General features: G+C 41.7%; 1 protein-coding gene across 2 annotated transcripts in view; it reads right to left on the reverse strand.

Moving 5' to 3' along the window:
- Window positions 1-15457, reverse strand: part of sos2 (son of sevenless homolog 2 (Drosophila)) — a 44083-nt gene that overhangs the window by 3903 nt on the left and 24723 nt on the right. For both annotated transcript variants that reach the window (XR_003930370.1, XM_030082136.1), the window contains exons 8-22: window positions 13112-13210; window positions 11857-11984; window positions 10948-11603; window positions 10695-10776; window positions 10045-10167; window positions 7661-7773; window positions 7159-7381; window positions 5522-5641; window positions 5196-5358; window positions 4783-4900; window positions 4158-4330; window positions 2956-3072; window positions 1222-1486; window positions 330-371; window positions 25-128 (exon numbers count right to left, since the gene is read on the reverse strand). Coding sequence is in view for 1 of the 2 variants with exons in the window: in XM_030082136.1 (XP_029937996.1) it covers window positions 25-128; window positions 330-371; window positions 1222-1486; window positions 2956-3072; window positions 4158-4330; window positions 4783-4900; window positions 5196-5358; window positions 5522-5641; window positions 7159-7381; window positions 7661-7773; window positions 10045-10167; window positions 10695-10776; window positions 10948-11603; window positions 11857-11984; window positions 13112-13210 (2526 nt within the window). In the remaining variant the exon portion in view is untranslated. The remainder of the gene's footprint in view (window positions 1-24; window positions 129-329; window positions 372-1221; window positions 1487-2955; window positions 3073-4157; window positions 4331-4782; window positions 4901-5195; window positions 5359-5521; window positions 5642-7158; window positions 7382-7660; window positions 7774-10044; window positions 10168-10694; window positions 10777-10947; window positions 11604-11856; window positions 11985-13111; window positions 13211-15457) is intronic.

The raw sequence follows: 15457 nt of genomic DNA on the forward strand, positions 1-15457 counted from the left end.
GGGGAAATGATGACGTGCTCTTACCTTGGCCTCCGACAGCGCGTCTTTCCTCCGGGGGGGCAGAGGAGGCGGCTTCAGCAGCTCCTCTCCAAGCTGGTGGAGGCTGCCGCACGACACAGACTGGAACTCTGACAGGGAAGAAAAAACAAAATTATGTTTGGAAGATCTTATAAACTTCACCTTGCTCAAACACTTACAACAGACCGTGTCAACAAACACTATAAGAACTTCCTGTTGTCATGCTTTAAGTTGGCATAGACAAAAAGGTGAATTATTAAATGAACAACTGATCAACTATAAATGAAATAAACACAAATAAATCCACTCACTTGATGGTGGTAGAAGAACTGGAGCAAATATGGAGTTACTTCCTGTGAAATTCAAAGAGACAGAGGCGGCTTTACTTTTGCACGTTGTTTATGCACATTAAAAATGTTTGTGAGCAACTATGCATCTGTGTAGCTCAATTTGAATCATGTTTTTTTTTCCACTTTAAAAAGATGTTTTTTTTTTCTCTCAATTTCCTTTGAAAGGCCTAGAAACAGTCGATAAAGTTTTGAGATTTTCCAGACATGCACTGAAAACATGTAAAAAGTACATGATTTTGTCATAATCAAATAATTCAAATAAAAGTTGCTTTTACGACCCAAAAGCGTTATTGATGACTGATTTGTTAAGATTTTTGACTGAAGAATCTGGTTTCCACTACAGCTTAAAATCTCCATCTACTGCAGTGGAATTTGTAAACTAAGTGGTAAAAAACTGTCGCTAAAAAATCCTGTCCAAAGGAAAACAATGATTTCAGACCAGTATCATTGACATCACTAGTAATGAAATCATTAGAGCGTATCATGGTGGGTAAATTATGTGAGAAGGTAGAACATCTTTTAGATCCTCACCAATTTGTTTACAATAGAGGTAGAGGTACTGATGACGCTTTAAACTCCACTACTTGTTTTGTATTTATGTATAACGCTGTCTCTTGGTGCCCAAGACAAATTTCTCCTTGGAGACAATAAAGGCTAATTGAATTGAACTGAATTCAATACATTCTATTACATTCATGTAGAGTGAATAATTGCTTTGACATTCCCCAGCTTTGACAGAGTTGATCAAATTCCCTGACTTTCCGTTTGACTCTGTCCGGAGTAACCCTCAAAATTCGGTGATGTTCCAGAAAACCTGTGAGCGGGTCAGGGACCGGGGGTCGGCTGAACGTACCGCCGTAGGAGTTGCTCAGGTCGTGGTCCATGAAGACCGAGCTGAGGTCCGAGGACGCCGACTGGGGAGGGGTCGGGGTGTTGGGAGACGTGGGCACCGAGGCCGACGCCGGCGTCTCCGGCTCGGTCTCGGCGATACTCCGGAAGGTGATCTTGTGAGGCGGTTCCCTCTCCAGGGGGACGGGGTGGCCCTTCAGGGTGCCAGAGGTAGACGTGCGCACAGGCCGGACCCCCGGGGATTTGAGCGTGTACGGGGTCTTCCTGGGCTGGAGAAGGAGAGGAGAGGAGAGGCAGCGTTAGTGAGCATTCTTCGCTTTATCCCTGAAATGACTTGAGTCTCTCATCACATCAAACTGCACACTGAAATCTGACGGTTTTATGTCGTCTTTTTTCAAAGTTTAATATCAGAGATGGAAAGCAGAAAAGTGCATTTACTGACTGTACTGTACTTAAGTACATTTTTCAAGTATCTGTACTTTACTTGAGTATTTGTTTTTTGTTGTTTTTTTTTTTTTTTTAACTCCACCACATTTCTATGAAGCTCGTCTTTACTCTTTATTTTTCAGCATAGCTTTGAAGTCAGCTGTTGAAATTTTTCCTTTTCTAAAATGCAACTGGCCACACGCTGTATGTGAAAAGAATACAGCATTGCATTGAGGTTAAAAATAAAATGTACTTTTGTAGTGTTTTTTAAAAGCCAGTACTTTAACTCAACTAAAAATGTGACTGAGCAACTTTCACTTGCAGTGGAGTCAAATCCGACCGGGAGCTTCTACACACTGACTCAAGTCATCTCTGGGGTTTTGCACTGTGTCCATCGCTGGCTAAGACCTCATAAAACATAACAGACCACTTGATCCTGATGGGGTCAGACGACTCAAACTGAGGCCGACTTTGGCACGATTTTGTGAGCGATACATTTTCAGCATCAGGTGTTCAAACGTAACATTCATGGATGATGGTCGGACAACATGTACTCTCGATGGTCAGACCGTTACTTTCTTGATCTGTCCTCCACAGTGACCTGCGGACGTCGGGCTAGATGATGAAATGCAGCAGGTGTTATATCATCTGGTCTGTTCCCCATTTAAGTCAGATTATTAAAGCTGCAATATGCAAATTTTAGCAAAAAATACATCTGCCTTACTACTGAAATTCCCAGAGTGAGGGTGCAATAAAAAAGGGCATCCATTCTTCTATAACCTTGTAGATTCACCCTGTGTGCCCAAGTTTCAACCTGCCAACACGTGAAGTTGTCTCCTGCAGCTTTAACAACCACTCCTACAGAAATTACAAAATTAATTTAATAATTTGTATGGTGACTTTTGGTAATTTCCCATCTTAATTGATTTGTAAGCACACTGCATTTCAAGGATAAGTGATGGAGTCTTTATTTAATCATGCTCCTCCCAGGCCAGTGGCAGCTCTGCCTACTTTCAGTATCTGGACAACTGTCTCCTCTGTATTTATTCGGCTGTGGTGCGGCACCCCAGCAACAAAATGAACACTGCTAACAGTACTGCTTTAGAAAAGCTAAATTTAACACAGAAATACAAGTAAATTTAGTCCTCCTGATTATAATAATGACTGAGGATACAAGGAATGCATTTGTCACTCTAATCTGCACGAGAACCATATTTGGGAGTAACACAGGACCCCGACAACGTGGAAACCAAACTAAAACAGAGCAACAAGACCGTCACCACAGTGCAAACACGGTGATGGAGTCACTCACAAATCGGGGAGGCTGCTTGCAGTTCCGTGGCTCAATCTCCTGAGACTTGTTGAACAGGTAGTCAGAAAACTCGTTCTCGCTCATGCTGCCCATCGGGTTCAGGTTCTCGAAGAACCTCTGTGTGAGGGAGACAAAACACACGAGAACATTTGGAGGTTAGGGGCTATTGATCTGTGAAAAAAAAATGCTAAAATGCAACAAAGAGAAGAAGTAAAGATAACAGAGCAAATACTTTAAAAGAAACACTTTGTCTAAAATAGCAAATTCTCTGTGCCATCACTTTTTATATTGTAGAAATGGCAATAAATTTAATACTAGGCATGAATCAAGAAGTTGTTTTTCACTTCCCGTCTTAAAAACTAATGCAAGTCAATTTTTTTTTTTTTAAACTATGGACATTACACACTGACCACGGAAAACTGTTTTTAAAAAGAGTTTAAACAAATACAAAATGGCTCAAAAAACCGGCACATTCTGCTACATAAAATCAGACTACATGATTTTCTCAGTCACTATATACACTGTTTTTAGTGGTACTGTTTTATTTTTAAATGTATCGAATATTTTACGGATTATACATGGATTACTGTTTGTTGATGTTGATTCGTTATTTTTAGTAGTTTTTGCATAATTGTTTTGTTTTGCGATGTAACGTTGTTGTGATGTAATGTTTACTTGTGTGGGCCCCAGGAAGAGTAGTTGCTTCCTCGGTAGCGACTAACAGGGACCCACATAAACAAATCAACAAACAAACAAACAAACTTAAAAGGTTATTCAATACCGTCCCATTCCACAAACCCGTTTTTTTTTATCAAGTTGCTTCAAACAGGTTTCTTTGTTTGCTTTGGCTTTTTGCATCAGAAGGAAACAGGGTGTTATTTGTGAACGGAGATGAGTCACCTACACAGACAACATTTGTGGGAAACTGCACAAAAAGAATTACATAAAATAAAATTTAAAAAACAACAACAAAGGACTAGGTATGCAAGGTGGCCCTGAAACCAGAACGCAGACTCTCACCTGTGGGAATCATTTGTTACTTCGATGTCAACTTGTAAATCTTCTGCCTAAAGGATTCGCTTGCACGGCTTGTCTGAACATTTTCAAAGTGTTTAAAAAGGTCCCAAGAGAAGTTTTAACACTGTCTCCCGCCTTGAACAAATGATAAATCTTAAGTCCAGGTGCAGGTGTGGAGGCCTCACCTTGATGTCGGCCTCCACTCTCAGGCAGTAGGGCTGGTTCTGGTACTGCTGGATCTCTCCTGTGATTTCTGCCACTTTCCTCCGCTTGCTGAAGTTGATGAGCTCCTTGCCGTGGCGCTTGAGGAAGTCTGGGTTCCCCTCCTCTGTCTTCAGGATGTTGGTTAAATAGATACCTGAGGATGAGATGAAGACAAAGAAAAATGCGTTTTTGTATTTTGCAAGTGTTGGATATTAAAGGTGAAACCAAAAGAAGAGAAGAATGCCCATACACCGTCTTTTTAATGTTACATACTGGGTGCATGAGGGTTCAATTAATCAGATCTGAGCTTGTAAATACTTTTCCTTTTAGTCCGAACACATTTTTCACTATTTGCGTGAAGGCTACTTTCTTGCATCATTTATACAAACGATTTGCTTTTCTAAAACAGGATGAGACAATTTATTTCACCCAAAATCCCGTAATTTAGAAAACTCCGGGATTCCCTAGTACCTTTTCAAGATTAGCAATAAATAATGACGCCTTAAAATGAACAGAATCCAGTGACAGACAGGGCTTTGTTGTGCTACCCAGCCCTACATAGAGTTCATCTGTGTTTTGTTCGTAGAAACATCACAGACGTCTTACCAAAGAAAGGCACACAGGGTGGGTTTATTGACTTGAGTTTGGCCAGGTATTTCTTAAAATGGTCCTGGCTGAGTTCCTTGGCTTCTTCCAGGATTTTCTTTTTCCTCTCTGGGACCGCCTGCGGGTAAAGAACAAGGACAATCTCGCCGTAAATTATGCTCTCAACACTGTTCAGACTAAATGACTAACATACACACCATAGTATCAAATGGAAGAGTTTTCTCAAATGTTAATTCTTGTGTAACAACGTTTTTAATTTACAATCTGTATTTCTTGTGCATCTTCACGTTTGAGCTTTTAAATGAGTAAAGTGTGCTGTTATAGTGATATCATCACCATTGCTGAAATATTACTTTTTGGAAGATGTGCACACAGTCGTAGTTTCTCCTGATGGCTGACATGTTTCACTTTACCTCAGCGGTGTGTTCGAGCCTGTAGACCGGCACAGAGTTGATGGCGCTGACCACCTCCAGGACTCCGTTGAAGTTGTTGAGCTCCTGGAAAACCTGCAGGATCTCGATGACCCGCGTGAACACCGCCACCCTCTCATCCAGGTTCTCTGCCTCTACAATACATCTGGCACACACACACAGACACACACATTTACAACTTAAACGTTCACTGCTGTAGGCTATTCTTCCAAAGGTTAACCTGGGTAAACTGAGGTTGCATTAAAAAGAATCACTGGCACTTGACTGCAGCTGTGTGCCAACAAAACACTTAAACTGTTGGCACTCACTTCTCAAACCACAGTGTGAGGTTAGTTGTGTGGCGGATCATGCGGAGCAAGTTGGGCGAGTTCTTCTCCTTGTCCTCTTTGGTCCAGACGCTGCCAACCAGCTCAGATGGCCTGACGGCTCTGTGGATGTGCAGCGGGCAGCATTACATACAGATCTTAACCGGATGAGGACAACACGGAAACCAAATGCCATGTAAATGTCTTAACTCTAATTCTGACTGTCTTCACTTGATTATCTACCGGGTGAGCATAATCTGGTTAATACACTGATATTTTTGCTCATTTTTCGATTTATTTGACCATGTAAACAAAGTTTTCTACTCTCAGGAGGACATGAAAGTGTCTCACACTTTTGGCCAGCACTGACAGAAAGCCCAGTTGTAAAAAGCATCAGCGTTTATCATCTGATGCAGAAATTCAGAGTGAATCTCAAACATCACATCCTCCAAACTAAACTAACCTGACAATCAAATAAATCCACGTAAACCCGGGTTATTAAGGGAAAATGTGTTACTTCCAAACCAATGAACCACTTTAATCCAACTACCTCAAAGGATTATGTACATTAACTGGAGTACTGTGTGCATATAAACATATCCACCTTTCCTTGGCCTGCATCCAGACATGTTTGGCTAGGTAAGCCGTGCCTGACAAGGTGGCAGGTTGGCAGGTACGTTAGGAAGACATTTGTTTTGTTTGTCATTGAGCTGCACTCATCTCTGTTTGACTTTGGGTTATGGAGGCGGCTTCTAAGGGCTGCTAATAAAACATACAAAACCTGCATGTCGACATGGACTGTCAATTAAAATCAGACGATTCTTGGTAAAATCATGTCATACAACAAATATCTGTCTTTGATTATGCAACAATGACACATGCGCGCTTTGGCCCACAGGGAAATGCTCTATAAACTTTTATTGTATCCATAAAAGGTTTGTAGAAGATGCAAGTTCTTTATACAGCAAAGCTCTGCTTCACACTGTTTCACACTCAAACTTGCGAACTGCAAATTACAGCTGCACTTTTCTATTGTTACTCCACTCAGCAGCTACAAGCTGGAACAACTGGCTGAGAAGTGTTTTGCTCAAGGACACTGTCACAGCAGTCAGTGAGGGCGGGGAGACAGTTTCTCTGTGGGTTTCCCTGACGATATTTCAAGTCCCGCAACTGTAGGAAGGGAGGACCACATTTCCAGAAACTGGTCCAAGATTTGAAGTACCAAATTTGCAATGACAAGCCTGCTTCATTAACAGAGCCGGGACAATATGCTCATCTCCTGATACTATCAGTATTATCACAATACCTGGGTGCCAATTTTATATATATAAAGCAATTCTACAAGAATAGTGATTAAATATTACAATTTGTTACAATTTTTGTTTTTTAATTATCTTGTGTTCTGGAAATTGTTAATATACCCCGGCTTACTATCAATACACCTAGGAAAACCATACATCTTCTGAATGGCCCAGGTCTCTTGTTTGTAGTTGTGTAGTTTAATGAACCTTTGGTTGTCCTAGAGGTCACAAAAGGTCATTTTATATGGTGACATTGAGTTTTTTTTTTTATAAAAAAAAGGTCTCACTACAATTCGCTTGTGCCCACCCTGCATCAAGGCACTGCGGTGGGCAACTCACCTGTAGAGCTCTGACTCGAGCAGGGTCAGCTGGCGGGCAATCTCTATGGGGTGAAGGGTCATGAGTTCAAAGGTGTCCACCTGCCCCGCTCTGCTGATGTGCCACTCGATGGGAGGGGGCGGGCTCTCGAAGGTGATGTTGTGACTGACGCCGTTGGACTGCGTCTGCAGCTTCCTCTTGATGATCTTGTTGATGGACTCCACCCACTTTCTCATGGACTTGCCTAAGAAAGTAAAGATGTAAAAAGCAGATGCAAGGTTTTACTTTCAACAGAATGCACACCAAAAGTCTGATGCATACCAAAATCCTTCTTCATCAATATAATATTTTGACCACAACACTTTTACTTTTGTGAAGCATCTTTTTACCAAAACATCTGACTCACTGAAGATTCACTGTGTAAATACTGGACGTTAATCAATTCTTACCACCCAACCTACTTGTCACCCAGGTGTGTAACAACAAAAACACTGCAGAGCTAAATATCTGTACTAGAACTGACCTCGCAGTTGTATTTTGCTGGTGATGTACTCCTCTAGTTTACTTCTCAGCTCTGGATCGTTCTCAAAGTCGTAGAAATGATGTTCAACCCACTGACGGAAAACGTTGAGAACCCTGTGCAGGACAGACGCATCGGTATCAGAACAGACATGCAGCAGATATCCAACACACATTTCGCAGCACCCTGCACAGTCCAGCTAGCTTTTACTTGCAAATATCAGCAAGTGAATTCCAACATTGTACACAAATCATAATGCATTTGATGTAAAATAAAAAATCCACTTTTATAAATGAAATAAATATGAATCAGGGCATCTACCTGCCAAATGTCTCTTCTAGGGTTGTGCATTTCAACAAATTTCACTGAAATTGTATAAATGAATGTATGACAACTCTAGAAATCAAGATTTTTTTCAGAAACCAGTTCCCAGTTAAATCTATTAGGTCTAACCTGGTCAGAAAAAAATATTATAATGGCATAAACAGCCTTTTGAACGACTGACAACTCAATTTTTTTTTTTTAGAATTACTAATATTATGGAGCCCCACAGTGATAGTGGCAGAAAAAAAGTAGGCAAATTTATCATAAGTAGAACAAAGAATTAATTAAAGAAACTATTAATTTATTAATCAAACTAATAAAATGTGGGAACAAAATAACTGAATGTGGCTTTGATGGTCACTGAGCGGGTCCAGCTGGTATTTCTGGTGTTGACTAGCGGGACCAGTGGCGTCTCTAGCTGGCAAAATTGCTTTCAGGCACAAATACTTTTTAGCCACGGTCTTAATTTACCAGCCGTTGGTGTGTGTTGACTGTTCATTTCTCTGATCTCTAAAAACTGGATAAACACGGCTCTTCTCGTAGCGCACTAAAAGAAATGTAGTCTGAAGTGCAGAGTCCTAACAAAGTCAAACGGCATTGTTTCTAGATAAATGGTTACTCTCCTCTTACTCTGCTTATTGACGTGCAGACCACCCAAGCTGAGTAACAACTTCATTTTTAGCATTTTCTGAATTATTGCCTCATTTTATCCTGTATACTATATAATTACCTTTCCATAAATCACTTTAACCGTGTTTTTGTTCTCTGAAATATTATATAAACCTTTTTGAATCATTTAATCTTGTTCAATCTGTGCAGTCACCTACAGGAACACACCAAGTGATGCTAATGTTAAGGATATAATGTACATATCTGCCAGTTTTCCATGAACTTACACCTCATCCTAAACCAGCATGCACCTCTTTTTGTTTTTAACTATTTCTGTTGAGTTTTCATGGTTCTTTAAGGCAGGTTTTGCCATTAACTGCAGCAGAAGTGCCGTCTAACTCTGAGCAGCTCTTCGTTTTTAATAGTACCTGCCAGACTATTCTTGACTCTGTTGCTCCTTATAAGGATAAGGAGTCTAATACAAAAGTACTGCCGTGGCTCAGGGAGAACATTCAGGCCTTAACAGGAGAGTGTAAGAGAGCCAAACGAGGACGGAAGGCAAAAACGAGGAGTCTTTTATGACATTTTAAAAAGACCTCATTAGAAAATAAAAGACAGACTCCTACGGTTTATCTGAGGGTTTAGAGAAGGTTATTTTAAGCCAGCTAATGAACGAAAACATCTCCTGAGCAATCTTGTCTGGTTTTACAGCAATTTATAAGACAGAGTCGGCCCTTATTAAAGCAGCAAATGACCTTCCTTTAGCAGCAGATTCAGGTGAAAAGTCTGATTTCAGCCCTTTCACAGTCCAGCCTGAGACACTGTACAACATGCAGGCTTAAATGAATGAATTATGGGCTGGCATCAAGGTCAGAGCAACTAACTGCCTCAACTCGCAAAATTAACATTCGGTTATTTTTATAGACATATTAGGGCTGGGCAATAAAACAACAATAATAATTATTACACAATGTTTTTCCTCAAGATAAACGAAATATCATTCAATTTACAACACAGATCATATAGCAAGAAAGACAAAGGTCTGGTTGCATGCCCAGTCATGAGTGAGGAGACAACTATTTGATATATATTGAAATAATTTCTGATATTGACTGAAATCATCCAATTTTATTATCATAACATTTTTGGCCAAATTTGCCCAGCCCTAAGACTTTATGGAGATGTACAGAAGGGAAAAGCAAGGTGAGTGGATTACAATAATTAGTGAGGAAGCACTAAAATAAGGGCTCTTTAGCTAACAAACAATTTGCAGGCCAGGGTGTTTCCGTAGCACCACAACACTTGATTTCAAACAATGTTCTGTCAAACATTTGACTTTAATCTAAAAACTACAGCTGCCGCTATTTGGATATTGCAATTTTGTTAATATTTACATTAACTGTCCAGCCCTATTTTAAACTATGTCATCGGCTCTGGCTGGCCGGTTGTTTTACCTGAGTTGGACCGGCTGAACGTATTCCTTCCGAAATCTCTGGAGCTCAGCTGCCAGCGGCTGGTCGCCGTTCCAGAGAGCCTGACGGTCCGCCTCGGTCGGTTCTGGCTCAGGGATCTCAATCCTGGAGAAATGAATGATCACACGTGATACTGCAGGGAGGGAAGGATTTCAGGGTATCCATAACACCACATCATTTCAGTAAATGGTTTCCATGTTCCTACTTTCCCTCCAAAGCCTTTTTCTGCCAGTGATTATAGCACTAAAAAATGTCCAAATGAATCCAGGCAGTGGAAGATGACTGGCTTTCAATCTCTGACAGTAATACATGAAATGACAATTCTGGTTATCTTAGTTTCTCTCTTTCCCCCCCTTCTTTTTTTTTGATGGCAGAAAGTATGGGTTTTAACTGCTTTTGGGTTTCACTGTTAGAAAACGCTTTGCGGCTCCTGGAGTGTACTAGAAGGCAGTGTGACCTTTTTAAGGCAGATAAAGCTCTAAAATTAAAGTTAAGTGATGAAATTTTGAACACAAATCAATTATCACGATGATGAAAACTTAGGGAATGAGGCCAAAGTTGAAGGAACTAGCATTTACACGTATGTTTAGACGTTTAAAAGTACATCAACGACAATAGTGGCCACTCTGTACCTGTCTATCAGCAGGCTGAGAAGCTCCTGTGGCTTGCAGAAGGATCGGTATGTGGTGAGAAACGTGCGCACAAAGTTAGGATCTGGAAGGGCAACAAAACAGGAGTAAATTAAATAATGCTCAGGAAGTAATAATTTACTTTCAACAATGTGACTATAGTCAAATTACACAGCTGAGTTTGTCGAAAGTATCTCAAAATTTAAACAACTCAAATATCCGTCTTTCCAAAGGGAGACCTACTGCAGCAACTTACCAGCGTACATATGATAGGTGAGCCTCTCTATGAGCTTCACTACTGTGCCGGCTTTAATGATGGGGATGCCCGTTTTGCTCTGCACTCGGTCCTCAAACACAATATTCTCTTCAGAGTCCTGCACAGCAAAGCGGTAAACCTCCGGGGAGGGCAGTCTGAGCGGCTGTGCCTGCTCCTCGTGCTGCAGCACCGTGTCCAACATGCGGTCCAGAGTGGAGCGGTACTGCAGAGTCACCAGTGCCGCCATCCACGACGCTTTCTCCTCTGCCGACCGCGCACAGAAAACCGCACAGTTTTCATCCTTGCCTATCAGTTCAAAGGCGTGCCGCAGCTCTGCAGAGTCCTCGCGGTCCACGATGCGGATCTTCCTCAGGACAAACTTTTCCTTGAGGCGGTACTCCGCCCCGCTGCCCGAGCCTGGCAGCCGTGAGCTCTGATTGGCTTTGCAGCTGATCATCAGGCCGTCAAACAGGAAGTTGTGTCTCTCGTGCTTGGCACCCGCTCGTATGAGCGCCCCCTCCAGGATGAACTCGCTGCAGCACTGGCCAATGTCCTTCCCCTCCCAGCCGTCGATGCTTTTCTGGATCTCGTTCATGCGTTTGATGGCGAGCTGTTTGCTACGAACCTGCCTGCTGTACAGGCGGTACATGGGCTCACTGTGTGGGAATGAGAGAGAGAGTTTTAAGACAGTTTTAGGTATAAAAGTTCAATGCATAATGCAGCAAATACGCAACATAAATATCACTTCTAGAGAAACACAACGGGGTCTCTTGGATGTGACTGCAGTTCTTTTTGGACTCAGATTTTTATTAGTTATTACTGTGAATTGTGGTGTGTGATGCTTCAAGTGCAGCATGTGTAAAGTGCTTTCTACCAGTGGGTCGGTCATGTAAGAGAGAGGAGGCTCACCCGGGCTTACGGCGAGGCTGGTGCTTGGCATAGATGCGCTCCACGCTACACTGAAGGTTAAGCAGCGCTGTGATGGCCTGTTTCAGACACTCTCTGTCATCCTGGTCTTCACTGCGCTCCTGGAGTTGCTGTAAAAGTTCCAGACAACAGCAGATATATCACTAAACTTGGTTAGGCTCGGTTATTAAAATCTAACCAGGACATGAAAAAAAAAAGCCAGTTACATTGACAGCAGGGACAAACATATTCATATCACAAGACAGACAGCATTATTAGTAGTAGTGGCTGGGCAATACAGTTGAAATCAATATCAAAATGGTCATAGGAATTTCAGGATTTTTTTTTTCAATATCAATTCAGATCACAATACAGCTCATTTTTGAAAAATCACAAGATACATAGCCTGATTAATGGTTATCCTATTAAACAGAAGGCCAATGTTAGATGTGAATGTATGTGTGTGAAGTTATCAATTTTAAGATACAAAATATTGCTTATGATCAGTTCAGACAGCAGAACTGTACGTTACAATATCCCAAGATCACCGTGTCATCACAGCATGATTCTACTGAAGGATAATAAACAATAATACTGAATTGTTGCCCAGCCCTTGGTAGTTTATTTCAAATTACGGCACAGGAGCCTAATAATCGCTAATAGCATTAAGATGCATAAAGAATCAGCAACTGGAAACTGGAAGGAACTCAAAATGATATCAATAATAAATAAGCCCTGGCCTATTTCTGTTTGACGTTTTAGTGTAGCGATGTAAATCAGGCTGTGAAAAAATGATTTGCCCTGACCTGAGCGTTAATGCCGTCGAGTGATGTTTAGAAGATATTCAAGAAACATATGACCTGACAGCCACGGCTGGCAAAGGCCGTTGGCTAACTAACCCTGGGACAGAACAGGAAGTAGGCCACATGGTTTGAAGCAACGTCACCATGGCAACAGTTTGTCTGATACAGCCGGATCAGTTGCATACCAAATATTTCGATCCAATTCGTGCAATTTAAACATGTAAATATTCTAATACGTGCACATCAAATATGGATGAAGCATTTTACTGTAACATAATACAATCTTTAACCAAGACTGTGATCATTAAAACAGAAAAGGAGTAAAAAGGTGGAAGTGATCTCCAATCAACAATGGATGACTGTCATTTATCCAGAAAAACTGAAAACCTGCAGAGAAACAAACCAAAATGTCATCCTTGATTAATTACTTTAATATGTCGAGCTGTCTGACGTACCTGTAGCAGCTCAAAGTAGTGCATACAGTGGTACACTGGAACCATCATGAGCTGTGGAAGGACATACTGGACTGCTTCTTTGAAGCCCTCTGCAACGGACTGGAGACACAAAGAAACACACAAACCGTTTGACTCTGACAGGATATCAACCATCCATCACTCTGAAATAAACTCTTTCAGATTAAAATGACCACGCGTGCAGATTTCATGCTTGACAAAACACCCCTGCAAAGTTGGAAACATTTATTTTGATGTTAAAATCACTTACTTTCTATGCTAATACCACAAGCTACAACAAATATGTTTAGTTTTTTTGTATTATTTCATGTAGGTGCAAGACTGAATCTAGGATGAGATCCAACATCAGGTCTGAGTTCATAAATGTTCACTGTGCTCGATTTAAATGATTCTGTACGAGCCACTGCCACTAATTCAGATTCACATTATGTATATTCTGCACTAAAAGACCGTAAAAACTGATAAATTATGCAAAAAAGGAGAAGGAGAGGTAGGATATGTTTACGAGTCAAGAAAAATAAATGCTTCAGTGTTCAATCCATTATTAGTGTCTATAGATGAGGCCCAATTAGAGCAGTCAGGAGGTTGGAGGGTAACGAGGGAGGGAGGAAGGAGCGGTTGACCGAGTTGGGTTGCAGGGTAACCGGAGAGGGGCTTGTCATAGTATCCATTTAAATCTCCCGTTCCCCTGATAGACGACTCAGAATCAATACCGGAGTACTCAGACTCCACAGGAGCGCCCACGCTGTCTGTGTGGGGAGGGGCAGGGGGGACAGGGTGCATGTGTGTGGATGTAAAAGAAGGAGATGCACAAAGAGACAGAGTGAGATTGAGCTGCCTGCTGCATACTGATGAACAGACTAAGAACAGCTCCACGCAGCCATTCTTTACATTAACAATTTGCATGTATTTGCGTGCTTGTTTTGTTTGTTTAATCTAAGTTGAAACGCGCTGGTTATGTGATGCACTCGTGCTCGTGGTTCTTGAATGAAACATGCACAAATGCACGGGTGCTGCAAGAGATTTGCCCACAAAACAATAAATAAATAAACTTTGTCTCAATATACGAATAGAAGTCACTGTTGTATCTTACATCTGAGCAGGTAAGTCGGGTATAAATCTGGATGACACACAAAACAAGTAAGGAAAAAAATCTCGCGCCTGTCATTGTCACTGACAAAAGAGGCATGCAGCACTGTAGTAGTAACCTAAATAGAAACACACAAACACAATGGGAATACCATAGAGCACGACTATGAGAACAACATGTACCCATTTCACAGAGGTACAGGGCTGACTGAACCCGTGTCGTGCTCTTTTGCCATCTTAATTTACAGCTTATTTTCAACATGAAATGCGCCTTGGGCCACAAGCCACCCCCACCTCGGCCCCCATGTCTCCCCAGGAGAAAAATGGCCCGCAGTGTGGCTGCCTGTTCTATTTTTAAAAGGCGATGTAATTTACCCACAATACCAGACGCTGCAGAGTGCAGTGGCTGAGTGCTCGACAGACACATCTATCTGGCACAGAGCGGGGAGGGATGGAGGGAGAGATGGATGGGCAGAGAGAGGAAGGGAGAAAGTCAAGAGGGATGGAGTGAGAAAGACGAAGCGGATGAAATGAGACAAAAGCTGAAGAGGCAGATCAGGGCACTAACAATGCCAGGGTGAGGCATTCAAGTGGCGGTGAATGCCACTACGCATGTGTGTATTCATGCACTTTGAATGAAAGTAGTCATATAATGGTTTATGTTATGTTAACAGAAGTAGGAAAGATGGAGAGATGGAGAGATGGGAAGACAAAAACACCCAGTAGGCGAGCGATGAAACACAAAGTGGGAGATCCTAAAATAAGATTAGCTCCCGGTGCATAAATGGGGTAGGAGCTGTTTGATAAAAGCGGGGTGGAGGGGAGAGGAGGCTGGTGGAGACACCATTACAGCATGTGCCCCTGGGACTGGTGCAGATCAGCTAACAGAAACACACATCTCTGTACCAGTGAGATACCCGGCAGAGTGTGTGAGCACACACTCTGAGGTACAAAGGACGAGCAGCGTGGATATGCAAAGCAGCATAATAATATTACTTTTTGACCGCTAGAACCTGTAATGCCTAAAATAATTACTTTAATACATATACACAGCATAGGGTATGTTGGTTAATACAGTTGAGAGGAAAAAAAATAAAGAAAGAATTTAGATGTCCAGGCTGCCTGTAGAAGGCCTGTTTTGCTCACATACTCTGTGTGGACCTGAGAGCTTTGTGGCGATTGTAATGTTGACTTTTGGAAGATGTGTGTTTTAGTGGACACAATTACACTATTTAGCTG

This window comes from Myripristis murdjan, chromosome 22 (assembly GCF_902150065.1).
Source record: "Myripristis murdjan chromosome 22, fMyrMur1.1, whole genome shotgun sequence".
NCBI lineage: Eukaryota > Metazoa > Chordata > Actinopteri > Holocentriformes > Holocentridae > Myripristis > Myripristis murdjan.